Source organism: Scyliorhinus torazame, chromosome 5, assembly GCF_047496885.1.
Source record: "Scyliorhinus torazame isolate Kashiwa2021f chromosome 5, sScyTor2.1, whole genome shotgun sequence".
In the NCBI taxonomy this organism is placed as follows: domain Eukaryota; kingdom Metazoa; phylum Chordata; class Chondrichthyes; order Carcharhiniformes; family Scyliorhinidae; genus Scyliorhinus; species Scyliorhinus torazame.
Window position 1 is genome coordinate 140686450 of NC_092711.1, and position 15736 is coordinate 140702185.

The 15736-nt window shown below is 48.8% G+C and overlaps 1 protein-coding gene and 1 long non-coding RNA gene across 2 annotated transcripts in view; one reads left to right on the forward strand and one right to left on the reverse strand.

The window, feature by feature from the left end:
* Nucleotides 1–5452, reverse strand: part of LOC140417942 (uncharacterized) — a 31233-nt gene extending 25781 nt beyond the window's left edge. The window contains exon 1 of the mRNA XM_072501375.1: nucleotides 4573–5452. Coding sequence (XP_072357476.1) covers nucleotides 4573–4996 — 424 coding nt within the window. The 5' untranslated portion in view covers nucleotides 4997–5452. The remainder of the gene's footprint in view (nucleotides 1–4572) is intronic.
* A 2619-nt stretch (nucleotides 5453–8071) lies between these two features.
* LOC140419863 (uncharacterized) lies at nucleotides 8072–15015 on the forward strand. The gene is made up of 2 exons (XR_011946051.1): nucleotides 8072–8491; nucleotides 13056–15015. It is a non-coding gene; the product is annotated as an uncharacterized lncRNA (long non-coding RNA).
* Nucleotides 15016–15736: the final 721 nt, after the last annotated feature.

Genomic DNA, 15736 nt, shown 5'->3' on the forward strand with positions numbered 1-15736 from the left:
CTTCCCCCGCTGGGGGCTGGGATCTGTACAGCTCTTCATAGAAGGCCTTAAATACCTCGTTTATTTTCGTTGCACTCCGAACCGTGGCTCCCCTTCCATCTTTGACTCCCCCTATTTCCCTCGCTGCCATCCTCTTATGGAGCTGGTGTGCCAGCATCCGACTAGCCTTTTCCCCATACTCGTAGGTCGCCCCCTGCGCCTTCTTCCACTGTGCCTCCGCCTTCCCTGTGGTGAACAGGTCAAACTCCGTCTGGAGCCGTCGTCTTTCCCCAAGTAATCTCTCCTCCGGGGCCTCTACGTATCTCCTGTCCACTCTCAAAATCTCCCCCACTAACCTCTCCCTTTCTATGCCCTCTGTCTTCTCCCTATGAGCCCTGATGGAGATTAACTCTCCCCTGATCACCGCCTTCAGCGCCTCCCATACCACCCCCACCCGCACCTCCCCGTTGTCGTTGGCCTCCAAGTACCTTTCGATGCACCCCCTCACCTTCCCACACACCACCTCATCTGCCAGCAGTCCCACATCCAGCCGCCACAGCGGGCGTTGGTCCCTCTCCTCTCCCATCTCCAGTTCCACCCAGTGCGGGGCGTGATCCGAAACGGCTATGGCCGAATATTCCGTCCCCTCCACCCTCGGGATGAGCGCCCTGCCCAGAACAAAAAAATCTATCCGGGAGTAGGCTTTGTGCACATGGGAGAAAAAAGAAAATTCCCTGGCCTGCGGCCTTGCAAACCTCCATGGGTCCACTCCCCCCATCTGATCGATAAACCCCCTAAGTACCTTGGCCGCCGCCGGCCTCTTTCCAGTCCTTGATCTGGAGCGGTCCAGTGCTGGGTCCAACACTGTATTGAAGTCCCCTCCCATTATCAGGCCTCTGACCTCCAGGTCCGGAATGCGCCCCAACATGCGCTTCATGAATCCAGCATCATCCCAGTTCGGGGCGTATACATTTACCAACACCACCCACGTCCCTTGCAGCCTACCGCTCACCATCACATATCGCCCTCCATTATCCACTACGATAGTCTTGGCCTCAAATGACACCCGCTTCCCCACCAATATTGCCACCCCTCTATTCTTCGCATCCAGTCCCGAGTGGAATACTTGTCCTACCCATCCCTTTCTTAACCTGACCTGGTCCGCCACCTTCAGATGTGTCTCTTGGAGCATGGCCACGTCTGCCTTCAGTCCCTTTAAGTGCGCCAACACTCGGGCCCTCTTCACCGGCCCATTCAGGCCCCTCATGTTCCACGTTATCAGGATTGGAGGGGCTCTCACCGCCCCCCCCCCCCCCCCCCCCCCCCCCCCGCCGACTAGCCATCTCCTTTTCTAGGCCAGTCCCGTGTCCGCGCCTCCCTCCAGTCCCCCAGCCGGGGGACCCCCGCCCCGACCACCTCTTCTATGTCCCATTCCCTTTCGGCCAGTGCAGCAGCAACCCTTCCCCCCCTCCCCTCCCCCCCACCAGACCCCTGTCTAGCTTTTTTGCTCCCCCCATATCACTCCCGTAAGTCAGCTGACTCCTGCTGACCCCGGCTTCCCCCGCCGTCCCATTGACCTCCCCGTGTGGGAGTCTCCCAATCAATATACGTTCCTTCGTTCCCCTTCCCACCTTTCTTCCTGCGCGCGGGAAAACCCCCGCGCTTTCCAAAGCCCGCCCCGCCCCCTCTGGCGCAGCTCCTGTCGCAGCCTTGTCTCTCTCCCCCAGCCCATGTAACATTTCCTGCACGTGATTGACCCCCTATATACAACAACCATCACACATCAAACCTCAAACATCCCCCCCACCCTCACAAACCCTCAGTTAGAGTCCAACTTTTCGGTTTGTATGAAGGTCCACGCCTCTTCAGGCGTTTCAAAATAATAGTGTTGGCCCTTGTATGTGACCCACAGTCGCGCTGGCTGCAGCATTCCGAATTTCACTCCTTTCTGGTGCAACACCGCTTTGGCCCGGTTGAAACCCGCTCTCTGCTTTGCAACCTCCGTGCTCCAGTCCGGGTATATTCGGATCTCTGCATTGTCCCACTTACTGCTCCGCTCCTTCTTGGCCCATCTCAGGACCCTCTCTCTGTCCGTGAACCGGTGAAATCTCACCACCATCACCCTTGGCGGCTCATTTGCCTTGGGGCTCCTCGCCAGCACCCGGTGTGCCCTGTCCAGCTCCAGCGACCTCGAAGGGGCCTCTGCGCCCATCATCGCCCCGAGCATCGTACTCACGTATGCCCCGGCATCGGCCCCCTCCACTCCCTCAGGGAGACCCAGGATCTGCAGATTCTTTCTCCTCGACCTGTTCTCCAGGTCTTCGAGTCTTCCCGCCCACTTCTTGTGTAGCGCCTCGTGCTGCTCCACTCTCACCGTCAGTCCCAAGAGCTCGTCCTCATTCTCACTGACTCTTTTCTGGACCTTTACCTCGTGGGCCTTCTGGGTCATCCCTAGTCCTTCAATTGCCGACAGCATAGGCGCCAGCATCTCCTTCCGCAGCTCCTCGAAGCAGTGCTTGATGAACTCCTGCAGCTCCGGCCCGCACTCCACTTTGTCCCCGGCCGTCGCCATTTTGTTTTCTTCCCTCGCGTCTCCCGCTGCTCCAATGCCACTTTTCTGGCCGTTTCACTTCTGGTCCGGTCCATAAGAGTTGGAGGGGGACCTCTCTCTTCCCTTCCCCATGGGTTGTCTTCGAAAAAAATTCCGTTGGGGCTCCTCTAACGAGCCCGAAAGTCCGTAATAGCGGGAGCTGCCGAATCATGCGGCTTAGCTCCGCATAGCTGCAACCGGAAGTCTCTGCAAACAGAACTTTAACAACAACATTGTCAAGAAACTGAAAAGGGAGTGCTGCACATGTGTGGCTCACGGACTTCACAAGGCAGCAAAAAAAGGCAAGGCCGGTTACCCCATGTTTCTTGGAGTATATGGGGCGCGATTCTCTGCTCCAGCGGCGTTTCAGAGAATTGCCTGGGCCGCCAAATTTTCCCGCGATGCCGGTCCGATGCCCTCCCGCGATTCACGGAAGCGGCCAGAATGGCACAATCGCGCTTTGCGCACCGCGGTCCAGTGAACCGCCCGAGACAGCCAAAAATGGCGATTCACCGGTACCCCCGCGATTCTCAGTGCCGGATGGGCCGAGCGGCCTGCCCAAACGGCGTGTTCCCCCCCGGCGCCGTCCACACCTGGTCGCTGCCGGCGGGAACAGCGCGGGAACGCTGGGGGGGGGGGGGGGGGGGCGGCCTGCGGGGGGGCCTCAAATGGGGTCTGGCCCGCTATCGGTGCCCACCGGTCGTCGGGCTGGCCTCTCTGAAGGAGGACCTCCTTTCTTCGCAGCCCCGCAAGCTCCGTCGGACATCTTCTTGCGGGGCGGACCCGGGGAGGACGGCAACCACGCATGCACCAAGGCCTGGCGCGCGTAAATGACGCGGCGCCGCTCCTGGCCCATTTTCGGGCCCTGAATCGGTCGGGATAGGGGCCGTTTTGAGCCGTTGTGAACCTCGATGGCGTTCACGACGGCGCAAACACTCTGTCTCCATTTCAGAGAATCGCGCCCACGAGCTTCCCCCAATGAGGGAGGGGGGGGTGCAATCCTTAACAGTGCAGCTGTATAAATAGAGCTGGCCAGTGTGGTACCGGCTACAGAGGGAACCAGTAGAGAGCTACTGGTACTTTGTACATATTGTTGTAAATTAAGTTCCCTTCTGTTTGATTCTACAAACTCGTGCTGGATTCTACATGGCGCTCACCAAATTCAGAAAAATCAAATATTCTTACTGATAAATGTTTATTAATGAAACAGAAGATGTTAAAAAAACAAAACAGAAAATGACTTGAGGATCAAAGACAACCAGAGTAAAAGGATGTTCACAGTGTTCTGGACACAAATGGTTTCTCTTTAATTCATCTGTAGCCTGTTCCCTGCCCTCTTTGTGGAACACCTCCGCTCAGTCCACAAGCGTGACCCTGACCTTCCGCCTGCTGCCATTAGAATTCGCCACCTTGCTCTCAGGCTCACATTTCTGTCCTCGGCCTGCTGCAATGTTCCGGAGAAGCCCAACACAAGCTGGATGAACAGCCCCTTATCTTCCCATGAGGCACTTTACAGCCTTCTGGACTCAACATTGAGTTCAACAACTTCAGACCTCTCTCCTCCATTTTGATCTCCTCCATTTTGATTTGTTTTTTTGCCAAGTGCCAGTCTGCATCTTGTTTTCTTGTTATTTTACTTCCAGACAGAGCTGTCCGTTTTTTTGTGAGGGCCACAAAGAACCCGGTTTGTAGACTCAAAAGAAATAACTTTATTTACAATTACATATATACAACAGCAGCAGTACTCCACCACTGCTCTCTTCTCTCTAGCTGGTTCCACACTGGCCAGCTCTATTTGTGCAGGTGACTCTGCTAATGATTTCTCCGCCCCCCCCTCAATATCATAGAATTTACATTGCAGAAGGAGGCCATTCAGTCAGAGTCTGCACCAGCCCTTGGAAAGAGCACCCTACTTAAGCCCCACACCTCCACCCTATCCCCTTTATCCCCCAAACCCAACCTAACCTTTTTGGACACTAAGGGCAATTTAGCATAGCCAATACACCTAATCTGCATAATCTTTGGATGATGGGAGGAAACCGGATGATGATGGGAGGAATCACTGAATCCTTTCCCACATTGAGAGCAGGTGAACGGCCTCTCCCCAGTGTGAACCAGTTGGTGGGTGTGCAGGTGGGATGACTGAGTGAATCGCTTCCCACACACGGAGCAGCTGAATGGTCGCTCCCCGGTATGAAGTACTTGGTGTATCAACTGGGCTGATGAATGCCTGAATCCCCTCCCACATTCAGAACAAGTGAACGGCCTCTCCCCAGTGTGAAGTCGCTGGTGGCTCTGCGGGGCGAACAAATGACTGAATCCCTTCCCACACTCAGGGCAGGTGAACGGCCTCTCCCGTGTGACTGCGTCGATGAATTTCCAGCTGACGGGGCTTTGAACCCCTTCCCACAGTCCCCACATTTCCATGGCTTCTCCATGGTGAGTTCTCTTTGTGTCTCTCCAGGTTCAATGATCAGTTGAATCCTCGTGGACACTGAAGAGGTGTACAGTCTCTGCCTGCTGTAAATGGTGTGAACCGGTTGTGTAATCAGTTGAAGCTATTTCCACAGTCAGTGCACTGAAACCTCTCACTCAATCTGTATTTGTGTGTCTCAGTCACACTGATGTTTAAAATCTTCTGATACAGATTAAACACACAAACATTTCACCTTCAAGATTGAAAGGCCAATAATCTTCAGATTTCAGTGGTCGAGTTGCTCTGACAAATCTTGACCTGATCGTTTGTTTCAGATTTCTGCCTGTAAATCCTCCCCTCCTGATATCCGATAAAATGAGTTTACAAAAGTTATCACTTTCAAAACAGGACAGAAATTCAGAACAGACAATTCTAGTTTTTCTGGAACATTTTTTCCTCTCTCATTCCCCAAAAACTGTAAATCTCCATCCCCCACCCTCTCCCTCCATTCTCACTCTGCTGTATCTAATAGTCACCCTCCCAATTCTCCTGAAGGTGCTGATTCAGGCTGATTGACAGATCCCTGCTCACTGCTTCCTGTCCTGGACGCAGGGACAGATGGCACTTTGCTGCCGAAGAGGGTAGCGGAAGTGGAAAGATCAATAATTTCAAAATGGAATTGGATGGGCACTTATAGAGCAGCACGGTAGCACAGTGGCTTGCACTGTGGCTTCACAGCACCAGGGTCCCGGGTTTGATTCCCCACTGGGTCACTGTCTGTGTCGAGTCTGCACGTTCTCCCCGTGTCTCCGTGGGTTTCCTCCGGGTGCTCCGGTTTCCTCCCACAATCCAAAGACGTGCAGGTTAGGTGAACTGGCCATGCTAAATTTCTCTTAGTGTCCAAAAAGGTTAGGAGGGGTTATTGGGTTACAGGATACGGTGGAAGTGAGGGCTTAAGTGGGTCCGTGCAGACTCAATGGGCCAAATGGCCTCATTCTGCACTTTGTGTTCTATAAACTTGCAGGACAACAGGGATATAGTGGAGGGATGGAACTGACTGGAGTTGGCATGTTGCTAAGTGAGTGACTTCTGTGTCGTAATGACTCTAAGACTGGAAATAAATGTGCCAAACTGAGGGTGCAAAGGATGCCAATATCTTCAAGAGACACCTGACTCACATTTTCCAGCCTCTGCACCCTTGATGTTATTGCCTCAATGAATGCAACTCAAATACTAAAAATGCTCTACACCGTCAGGGACAAAGAAGTCTATTTGATTGGCACCCCATCCACAAACATTCACCGACACAGTAGTGGACCATCTATAAGATGCATTGCAGACAGGACAGGCTCAATGGGCTCTTTCTGCATCGTAACTTGTCTATTTTTAAACATTCATTTACGGGATGTGGGCATCGCTGGTTAGACCAGCATTTATTGCCTCCTTAGCCATCCTTCAGACGGAGGTGAGTTGCCTTCTTGAACCGCTGCACTCCTTGATGTATACATACACCCACTATGCTGTTAGGGAGAGAGTTCCAGGATGTTGCCCCAGCAACAAGTGAAGGAGCGGCGATATATTTGCAAGTCAGGATGGTGGGTGACTTGGAGGGGAACCTCCAGGTGGTGCGGTTTCCAGGTATCTTTTAATTTATAAATTTAGAGTACCCAATTAATTTTTAAGGGGCAATTTAGCGTGGCCAGTCCACCTACCCTGCACATCTTTGGGTTGTGGGGGCGAAACCCACGGAAATACAGGGAGAATGTGCAAACTCCACACGGACAGTGACCCAGAACCGGGATCGAATCTGGGACATCGGCGCCGTGACGGTGCAGTGCTAACCACTGCGCCACCCCTGGGGTTCCCAGGTATCTGCTGCTCTTGTCCTTCTAGATGGTAGTGGTCATGAAGTTGGAAGGTGCTAAAGAACCTTGGCGAGTTACTGCAGTGCATCCTGTAGATGGTATACATCGCTGCCACTGTTCGCCGGTGATGGAGGGTTTGAATGTTTGTGGAACGGGAGCAATCTAGTGGATTGCTTTGTCCTGGTGCCGAGCTTCTTGAGTATTGTTGAAGCTGCACTCATCCAGGCAAGTGGAGCGTGTTCCATTACACTCCTGACTTGTCCCTTGTGGACAGGTTTTGTGTGGGGGAGGGGGGGGGGGGGTGTCAGGTTCCTAGACTTTGACCTGCCCTGGTAGCCACAGTATTAATGTGGCTAGTCCAGTTCAGTTTCTGATCCATGGTAACCCCCAGGATATTGATTGTGGGGGATTCAGCAATGGTAATGTTACTGAATGTCATTGGGGGGGGGGGGGGGGTGGATAGATCCTCTCTTGTCAGAGTTGGTCATGATTGGCATTTGTGTGGTGCGATTGTAACTTGCCACCCCAAGCCTGGATTGTTCCAACTCACCAAGTCAGAACCTGCCAAACCCAATGGAAATGATTTTGCCCCCAGATATTGCACAAGGAAGTTTTAATCTGAAACTCATTGTCCAACTTCCGCTGTGACGTCACAAAGGGGCCCTGCCTGAATCAGCCAATGGGAAGCACACAGCCCCAGGGTGACCTTTCTGAAGGCTTCCAGGGCGCAGATCCGGCTCGCGGACACGGGAGCCCCGCCCCGCCCCGCCCATTATTCCCCCTCCCCCTGCACCTTGAGAGAAGGTTTCCAGGCAACTGGCTGACGGCTCCGGCCAGAGCGAGAAGCCGCTCGGTGATCTCCCCAACCCCAGGGACTGCGCATGTCCAAAGGAGAGGGGAAGTTGCGCATGTGCTGGGAAGGCCCCCCTCTCCCGCCTCCCGACTTCCTGCTGACGTATTGACCATTTGGAAAAGTCAGAAGACCGGAAGGACTCCGTTGCTCCAGCCATTCAGCGCGCGGGCTTTGGGTGAGTTTTGAGCTTCACACAGAATGAAACCTCCTCCTGTCTCCAACATCTGTGAGTAAAACACTATCTTTTCTCCCCCTTTCCATTTCTTTTCTCATTCTCACCTTCAATTGGTCACTTGCAGCAACTGAAGGGAAAGGAAGTGAATCCAGGGAGGGTGCAGACTCTGCAAAGCTTGGCCCAGGTCTCTCTCTCTCTGAAAGACATTGACATCCTTTGCTCCCTCAGCTTGACACATTTATTTGGCTAAAAGGATGGTCTCTTTCCTAATGTTCACAATTAAAGGGCTGGTTTCCCCAGGAGATGGCTGACATTTAAGGGGACAGTGGATTGATATCAGACTGAGATATGTCTAGTGTTATATGGTGCACATTAGATATTATTTATGGTTCTATAATAAAGTATGTTTATTATTATTTCCAGTTGTGTAATTTTGTACTGTAGCTACATTATATATTTCCAGTCATCTCTTTACTCCGAGGTGTTAATCTGTCAAATCCCTACAGTGCAGACAGAGACCATCAAGTCTGCACCAACACTACAAAAGAGCACCCCATCCCCTCAACCCAGTAACTAAGTAATCTACATGTCTCTGGACACTTAAGAGGCAGAGGTAATTTTAGCATGGCCAATCCATCTAATCTGTACATTTTTAAATTTAACCTGTGGATTTCTCTTCCACAGGGACCAGTGGAGCCTGCGGTCAGTGAATGATTTCAAGGATGAGTTAGACAGATTTCTGATTGACATAGGAGTTGACAGTTCTGGGGAACAGGCAGGAAAATGGAGTTGAAGCCATGATGAGGAAGGCTTTCTTCACTCAAGAGTGTGGTGAACCTTTGGAATTTTCTAACCCAGAGAACTGTTTAACTTCAGTCATCAAGTATATTCAAGAAGAGATTGCTAGGTTTCTAGATATTGAAGATATCGAAGGATATGGGGGCTGTGTGGGAAAACGGTGCTGAGGGAGATCGGCCAATTATCTAATTAATTAACCGAGCAGACTCAATGGGTTGAATGGCCGACTGCAGCTCCTCTTTGTTATGATCTCTGTGCCCAGGGCAGTGAGCAGGGATAAGAACATAAGAACTAGGAACAGGAGTAGGCCATCTGGCCCCTCGAGCCTGCTCCGCCATTTAATGAGATCATGGCAGATCTTTGTGGACTCAGCTCCACTCTCCGGCCCGTACACCATATCCCCGAATCCCTTTATTCTTTAGAAAGGTATCTAGCATTTTCTTAAAAACATTTAAAGAAGGAGCCTCAACTGCTTCACTGGGCAAGGAATTACAGAGATTCACAAGCCTTTGGGTGAAGAAGTTCCTCCTACACTCCGTCCTAAATCTACTTCCCCTTATTTTGAGGCTATGCCCCCTAGTTCTGCTTTCCCCGACCAGTGGATACAACCTGCCCGCATCTATCCTATCTATTCCCTTCATAATTTTATATGTTTCAATACGATCCCCCTGCATCCTTCTAAACTCCAATGAGTACAGTCCCAGTCTACTCAACCTCTCGTCATTATCTAATCCCCTCAACTCTGGGATCAACCTAGTGAATCTCCTCTGCACTCCCTCCAGTGCCAATATGTCCTTTCTCAGGTAAGGAGACCAAAACTGAACACAATACTCCAGATGCGGCCTCACCAACACCCTATACAATTGCAGCATAACCTTCCTAGTCTTGAACTCCATCCCTCTAGCAATGAAAGACAAAACTCGATTAGCCTTCTTAATCACCTGTTGCACCTGCACACCAACGTTTTGCAACTCGTGCACCAGCACACCCAGGTCCCTCTGCACAGCAGCATGTTTTAACATCTTACCGTTTAAATAATAATCCATTCTGCTTTTATTCCTCCCAAAATGGATAGCCTCACACTTGGCAACATTGAATTCCATCTGCCAGACCCTAGCCCATTCACCTAACCTATCCAAATCCTTCTGCAGACTTCCGGTATCCTCTGCACTTTTTGCTTTACCACTCACCTTAGTGTCGTCTGCAAACTTTGACACATTGCACTTGGTCCCCAACTCCAAATCGTCTATGTAAATTGTGAACAACTGCGGGCCCAACACTGATCCTTGAGGGACCCCACTAGTTACAGGTTGCCAACCAGCGAAACACCCATTTATCCCCACTCTCTGCTTTCTGTTAGTTAACCAATCCTCTACCCATGCTACCACTTTACCCTCAATGCCATGCATCTTTAGTTTATGCAGCAACCTTTTGTGTGGCACCTTGTCAAAAGCTTTCTGGAAATCCACTGGCTCCCCGTTATCTACTGCACTGGTAACGGCCTCAAAAAATTCTACCAAATTAGTCAGACACGACCTACCCTTTGTGAACCCATGCTGCGTCTGCCCAATGGGACAATTTCCCTCCAGGTGCCCCGCTATTTCCTCCTTATTGATAGATTCCAGCATTTTCCCTACAACCAAAGTTAAGCTTACCGGCCTATAATTACCCGCTTTCTGCCGACCTTTTTTAAACAGTGGTGTCACGTTTGCTACTTTCCAATCCTCTGGGACCACCCCAGAGTCTAGTGAATTTTGATAAATTATCACTAGTGCGTTTACGATTTCCCTAGCCATCTCTCTTAACACTCTGGGATGCATCCCATCAGGGCCAGGAGACTTGTCTACCTTTAGCCCCATTAGCTTGCCCAATACTGCCTCCTTAGTGATTACAATCATGTCAAGGTCCTCACCTATCATATCTTTATTTCCATCAGTCACTGGCATGTTATTTGTGTCTTCCACTGTGAAGACTGACCCAAAAAACCTGTTCAACTCCTCAGCCATTTCCCCGTCTCCTATTATTAAATCTCCCTTCTCATCTTCCAAAGGACCAATATTTACCTTAGCCACTCTTTTTTGTCTTCTATATTTGTAGAAGCTTTTACTGCCTGCTTTTATGTTCTGAGCCAGTTTACTTTCATAGTCTACCTTACTCTTCTTTATGGCTTTTTTAGTAGCTTTCTGTTGTCCCCTAAAGACTTCCCAGTCCTCTAGTCTCCCACTAATTTTTGCCACTTTGTCTGTTTTTTCCTTCAATTTGATACTCTCCCTCACCTCCTTCGATATCCATGGTCGATTTTTCCCCTTTCTACCGTCTTTCTTTTTTGTCGGTATGAACCTTTCCTGAACACTGTGAAAGATCGCTCGGAAGGTTCTCCACTGTTCCTCAACTGCTTCACCATGAAGTCTTTGCTCCCAGTCTACCTTAGCTAGTTCTTCTCTCATCCCATTGTAATCGCCTTTGTTTAAGCACAAAACACGAGTGTTTGATTTTACCTTGTCATCCTCCAACTGTATTTTAAATTCCACCATATTGTGGTCGCTCCTTCCAAGAGGATCCCGAACTATGAGGTCATTAATCAATCCTGCCTCATTACACAGGACCAGATCTAGGACCGCTTGTTCCCTTGTAGGTTCCATTACATACTGTTCCAGGAAATTATCCCGGGCACATTCTATAAACTCCTCCTCAAGGCTGCCTTTACCAACCTGGTTAAACCAATCGATATGCAGATTAAAATCTCCCATGATAACCGCTGTACCATTTCTACATGCATCCGTTATTTCTTTGCTTATTGCCTGCCCTACCATCCTGTTACTATTTGGTGGCCTATAGACTACTCCTATCAGTGACCTTTTCGCCTTACTATTCCTGATTTCCACCCAAATTGATTCAACCTTGTCCTCCATAGCACCAATATCATCCCTTACTATTGCACGGATGCCATCCTTAAACAACAAAGCTACACCACCGCCCTGACCGTCCATTCTATCCTTTCGTATAGTCTGATACCCTTGGATATTTAACTCCCAGTCGTGACCATCTTTTAACCATGTTTCAGTAATGGCCACTAAATCATAGTCATTAACGATGATTTGCGCCATCAACTCATTTACCTTATTTCGTATACTACGAGCATTCAGGTAAAGTACACTTATGCTGTTTATTATGTCTTTGTTATGAATCCTAACACCTTGATCAGTAACTTTTCGCAATTTATTTTTCCTCCTACCCTTTCTCCTAATTTTCCTCGTCTTTGAACCCATATCTCTACATAATTACCTGTCACGTAACCTGCTGCCTTGATCTCCATTAACCATTATACTGTCCATAGCTTTACACTTCCCTTCCCCCCCAACTTGCTAGTTTAAAGTCCTTGTGACCAACCTATTTATCCTATTCGCTAGAACACTGGTCCCAGAATGGTTCAGGTGAAGACCGTCCCAATGGTACAGGTCCCTCCTGCCCCAGTACTGATGCCAATGCCCCATGAAATGGAATCCCTCTTTCCCGCACCACTCCTTTAGCCCTTCCCTAATTTAACTTCCCTAATTTTCTCAACCCTATGCCAATTGGCACGGTGCTCGGGTAGTAATCCAGAGATTATAACCCTGGAGGACCTGTTCTTTAATTTAGTCCCTAGTGTTTGATAATCCCCAAACAGGTCCTCTTTCCTAGTCTTACCTATGTTGTTAGTCCCAACGTGGACCACAACAACTGGATCCTCCCTCTCCCTCTCCAAAATCCTTTCAAGCCGACCAGAGATGTCCCTCACCCTGGCACCGGGCAGGCAACATACCATGCGGGACTCTCGATCTGACTTACAAAGGATGCCATCAATCCCCCTAATTATAGAATCCCCTACAACTACCACTTGTCTTTTTGCTCCCCCCTCTTGAATGGCTTCCTGTACCACGGTGCAGTGGTCATTCAACGCATCCTCCCTACAGCCCTCTTCCTCATCCACACAGGGAGCAAGTACCTCATACCTGTTGGACAAGGTCAAGGGCTGAGGCTCCTCAACTCCTAAACTCAGGATCCCCCTACCTGCCTCCCTTGCAGTCACACCACTCTGTCCCTGACCACTGTCCAAATTATCAGTACTTATTCTACCGGGTGTGACTGCCTCCTGAAACAAAGCGTCCAGGTAATTTTCCCCTTCCCTGATGTGCCGCAGTGTGTGCAACTCGGATCTGTCAATTAGCCTGAATCAGCACCTTCAGGAGAATTGGGAGGGTGAATATTAGATACAGCAGAGTGAGAATGGAGGGATGGAGATTTACAGCTTGTGGGGAATGAAAGAGGAAAGAATGTTCCATAGAAACTAGAATTTCTATCCTACTGATTGTGATGTGTTTTAAAAATTGTTTTTACAGGATATTAGAAGAGGAGGTATTAGAGACAGAATTATCAAACGTCATATCTCGATCTGATCGAGTCTCTCGATTCCTTGGGACCTGAATATTAGCTTTTGAATCTGGAAGGAGAAATATTTATTTGGTCTGTCGGCTTCAAATGATTTTAAACACTAGTTTGACTGGAAAAGGACCGAGACACACACACACCCAAGTGAGAGTGTTCCAGTCCACTGACTGTGGAAAGAGCTTTAACCAGTTCCCAGCCTGAATAAATAACATCACGCTATTCACAGCAGGGAGAGACCGTACACGTGTTCAGTGTGGTCAAGGTCCAACCTGGAGAGACTCACGAAGACCTAAAGCATGGAGAAACCGTGGAAATGTGGGGACTGTGGGAAGGGGTACAAAGCCCCTTCAGAGCTGGAAGCTCATTGGCGAGTTCACACTGGGGAAAGGCCATTCACCTGCTCTCAGTGTGGGAAGGGATTCAGTGATTCATCCAACCAGCAGAAACACCAGCGAGTTCACAGTGGGGAGAAGCCATTCACCTGCTCTCATTGTGGGAGGGGATTCATTCAGTTATCCCACCTGGAGTCACACCAGCGAGTTCACACTGGGGAGAGGCCATTCATCTGCTCTCAGTGTGGGAAGGGATTCATTCAGTCATCACACCTGCGGGTACACCAGCGAGTTCACACTGGGGAGAAACCATTCATCTGTTCTCAGTGTGGGAAGGGATTCATTCAGTTATCACACCTGCAGGTACACCAGCGAGTTCACACTGGGGAGAGGCCATTCATCTGCTCTCAGTGTGATAAGGAATTCAGTGATCCATCCCACCTGAGGAGACACCAGCAAGTTCACACTGGGGAGAGGCCATTCATCTGCTCTCAGTGTGGGAAGGGATTCAGTCATTCATCCACCCTGTGGGGACACCAGCGAGTTCACACTGAGGAAAGGCCGTTCATCTGCTCTCAATGTGGGAAGGGATTTCGGGACTCATGGCACCTGCTGAGACACCAACAAGTTCACAATTAATTACAGGAATTGGATTCTGTTGTTGTTTCTGCTCTCAATTACATCTAGGACTGCATTCTGTTCATTCTGACACTTGGTGAAGTGGGAGAGTTGGAAGGTTTCTTTCTGCTGGACTGGCCGGTCTCACGACTTTGTCCCCAGTGGGCTGATGCTCTTTGGGCCCTGTTGTGAATACCGGTTTAAAATTTTAAATGGTTGATAGAGTGATAGATTACAGATTTATTGATTTACTAATTGCTTCATTGATTTATTTGGGACCTTTAAGAATTGATGCAGTATAATTTTTTAATTCAGTACTTAGACAGAAAATGGAATATCCACAAAGCCAAAGTCATGGTTTCAGATAGAAATATGAGAATTGCTGGTCAAGGCTAATATTGTTTCTAAAAACACTTTCATAAGCCAAAAGTAATGAATAGATCATTGTTAAAAAATGTATCAAAAGCAAGGTTCGTGCAAGCGCCTTATGTGTAGAAATGGCATACAGGGTAGATGCACGTAGACATTTAATTAATTTGATGGACATTGGTGAATTTTAAGTAATGACCAATGCCTGGATAACAAATCATGTTCTAAGTGACAGATGTTTGAATAAATCAGAAGGCCTCAGCTGAGAATTAGAACCAATGAAACTAAGTAAGGGGCTAAACCCAGATAAGGATTCTCTTAACAATGTGATCCGTATGACTGATTAGAAAAGAAGAATTTTAGTCATCCGAGATCCTTAAAAGCATTCTTGAAAATTACTTTTAAAAAGGCCTTTTGTTGAAATGACTTTTAATTTGTAAATCTGGAGTCACTTTTATCTTGAGGTTTTTTTGATTTCACTCCTCAGTGCCTCAAGGAACTTCCATTGTACTCACGGAAAGTTTGTCGATTTAATATTGTGCAAATGTACCAAATGAATTCTTATAGAAATAAAGAGTGCTTTATACACCTATTCAAGCGGACTGAGTGCCTTATCTATGAGCAAGAGGTAATGGGAATCAGGGCATGCGGAAGTCAGAAGATAATTTGTTTCTGTTTGGGACCACTTTGCCATGAAGATGGACTATTGTGGTTACATGGTTCTTTTGTTTCATTTATTTGGATGTTTCCCTCAGATGACAACTGTCAGGTTACAAGGAGCAGGTTGAGGTGGACTGGGAAACTGATGGGAGACAGGCAATAGCCAATATTTAATGAATGATTACATATTTAAAAGTGAGTCAGTTGGCTAGATGGCTGGTTCGTGATGCGGACCGACGCCAGTATCGGGGTTTCAAGTCCCGTACTGGCTGAGGCTATATGCAAAGGCCCCGCTATGCCAACATTGCCCCTCGCCTGAGGTGTGGAGACCCTCAGGTTAAATCACCACCAGTCAGCTCTCTGTCTCTGAAATGGGAGAGCAGCCTATGGTCCTCTTAGACTTTGGCAACTTTCATTTCATATAAATACAACAAATATAGATTATTTTGAGGAACAGAAATCCAACTGGAAAAGTGATGCAACCGTGGCTAACAAGAAAAGTTACAAATTGCATTAGATCAAAGAAAGAGGCTCATAAAGTGGCCAAAATAGTAGTAAGCCTAAGGATTGGGACTTGTTTTAGAATTCAACAAAGGAGGACCAAAAGACGGAGAAGAGAAAATAGAATAAGAGAACAAATTGACGAGAAAAAT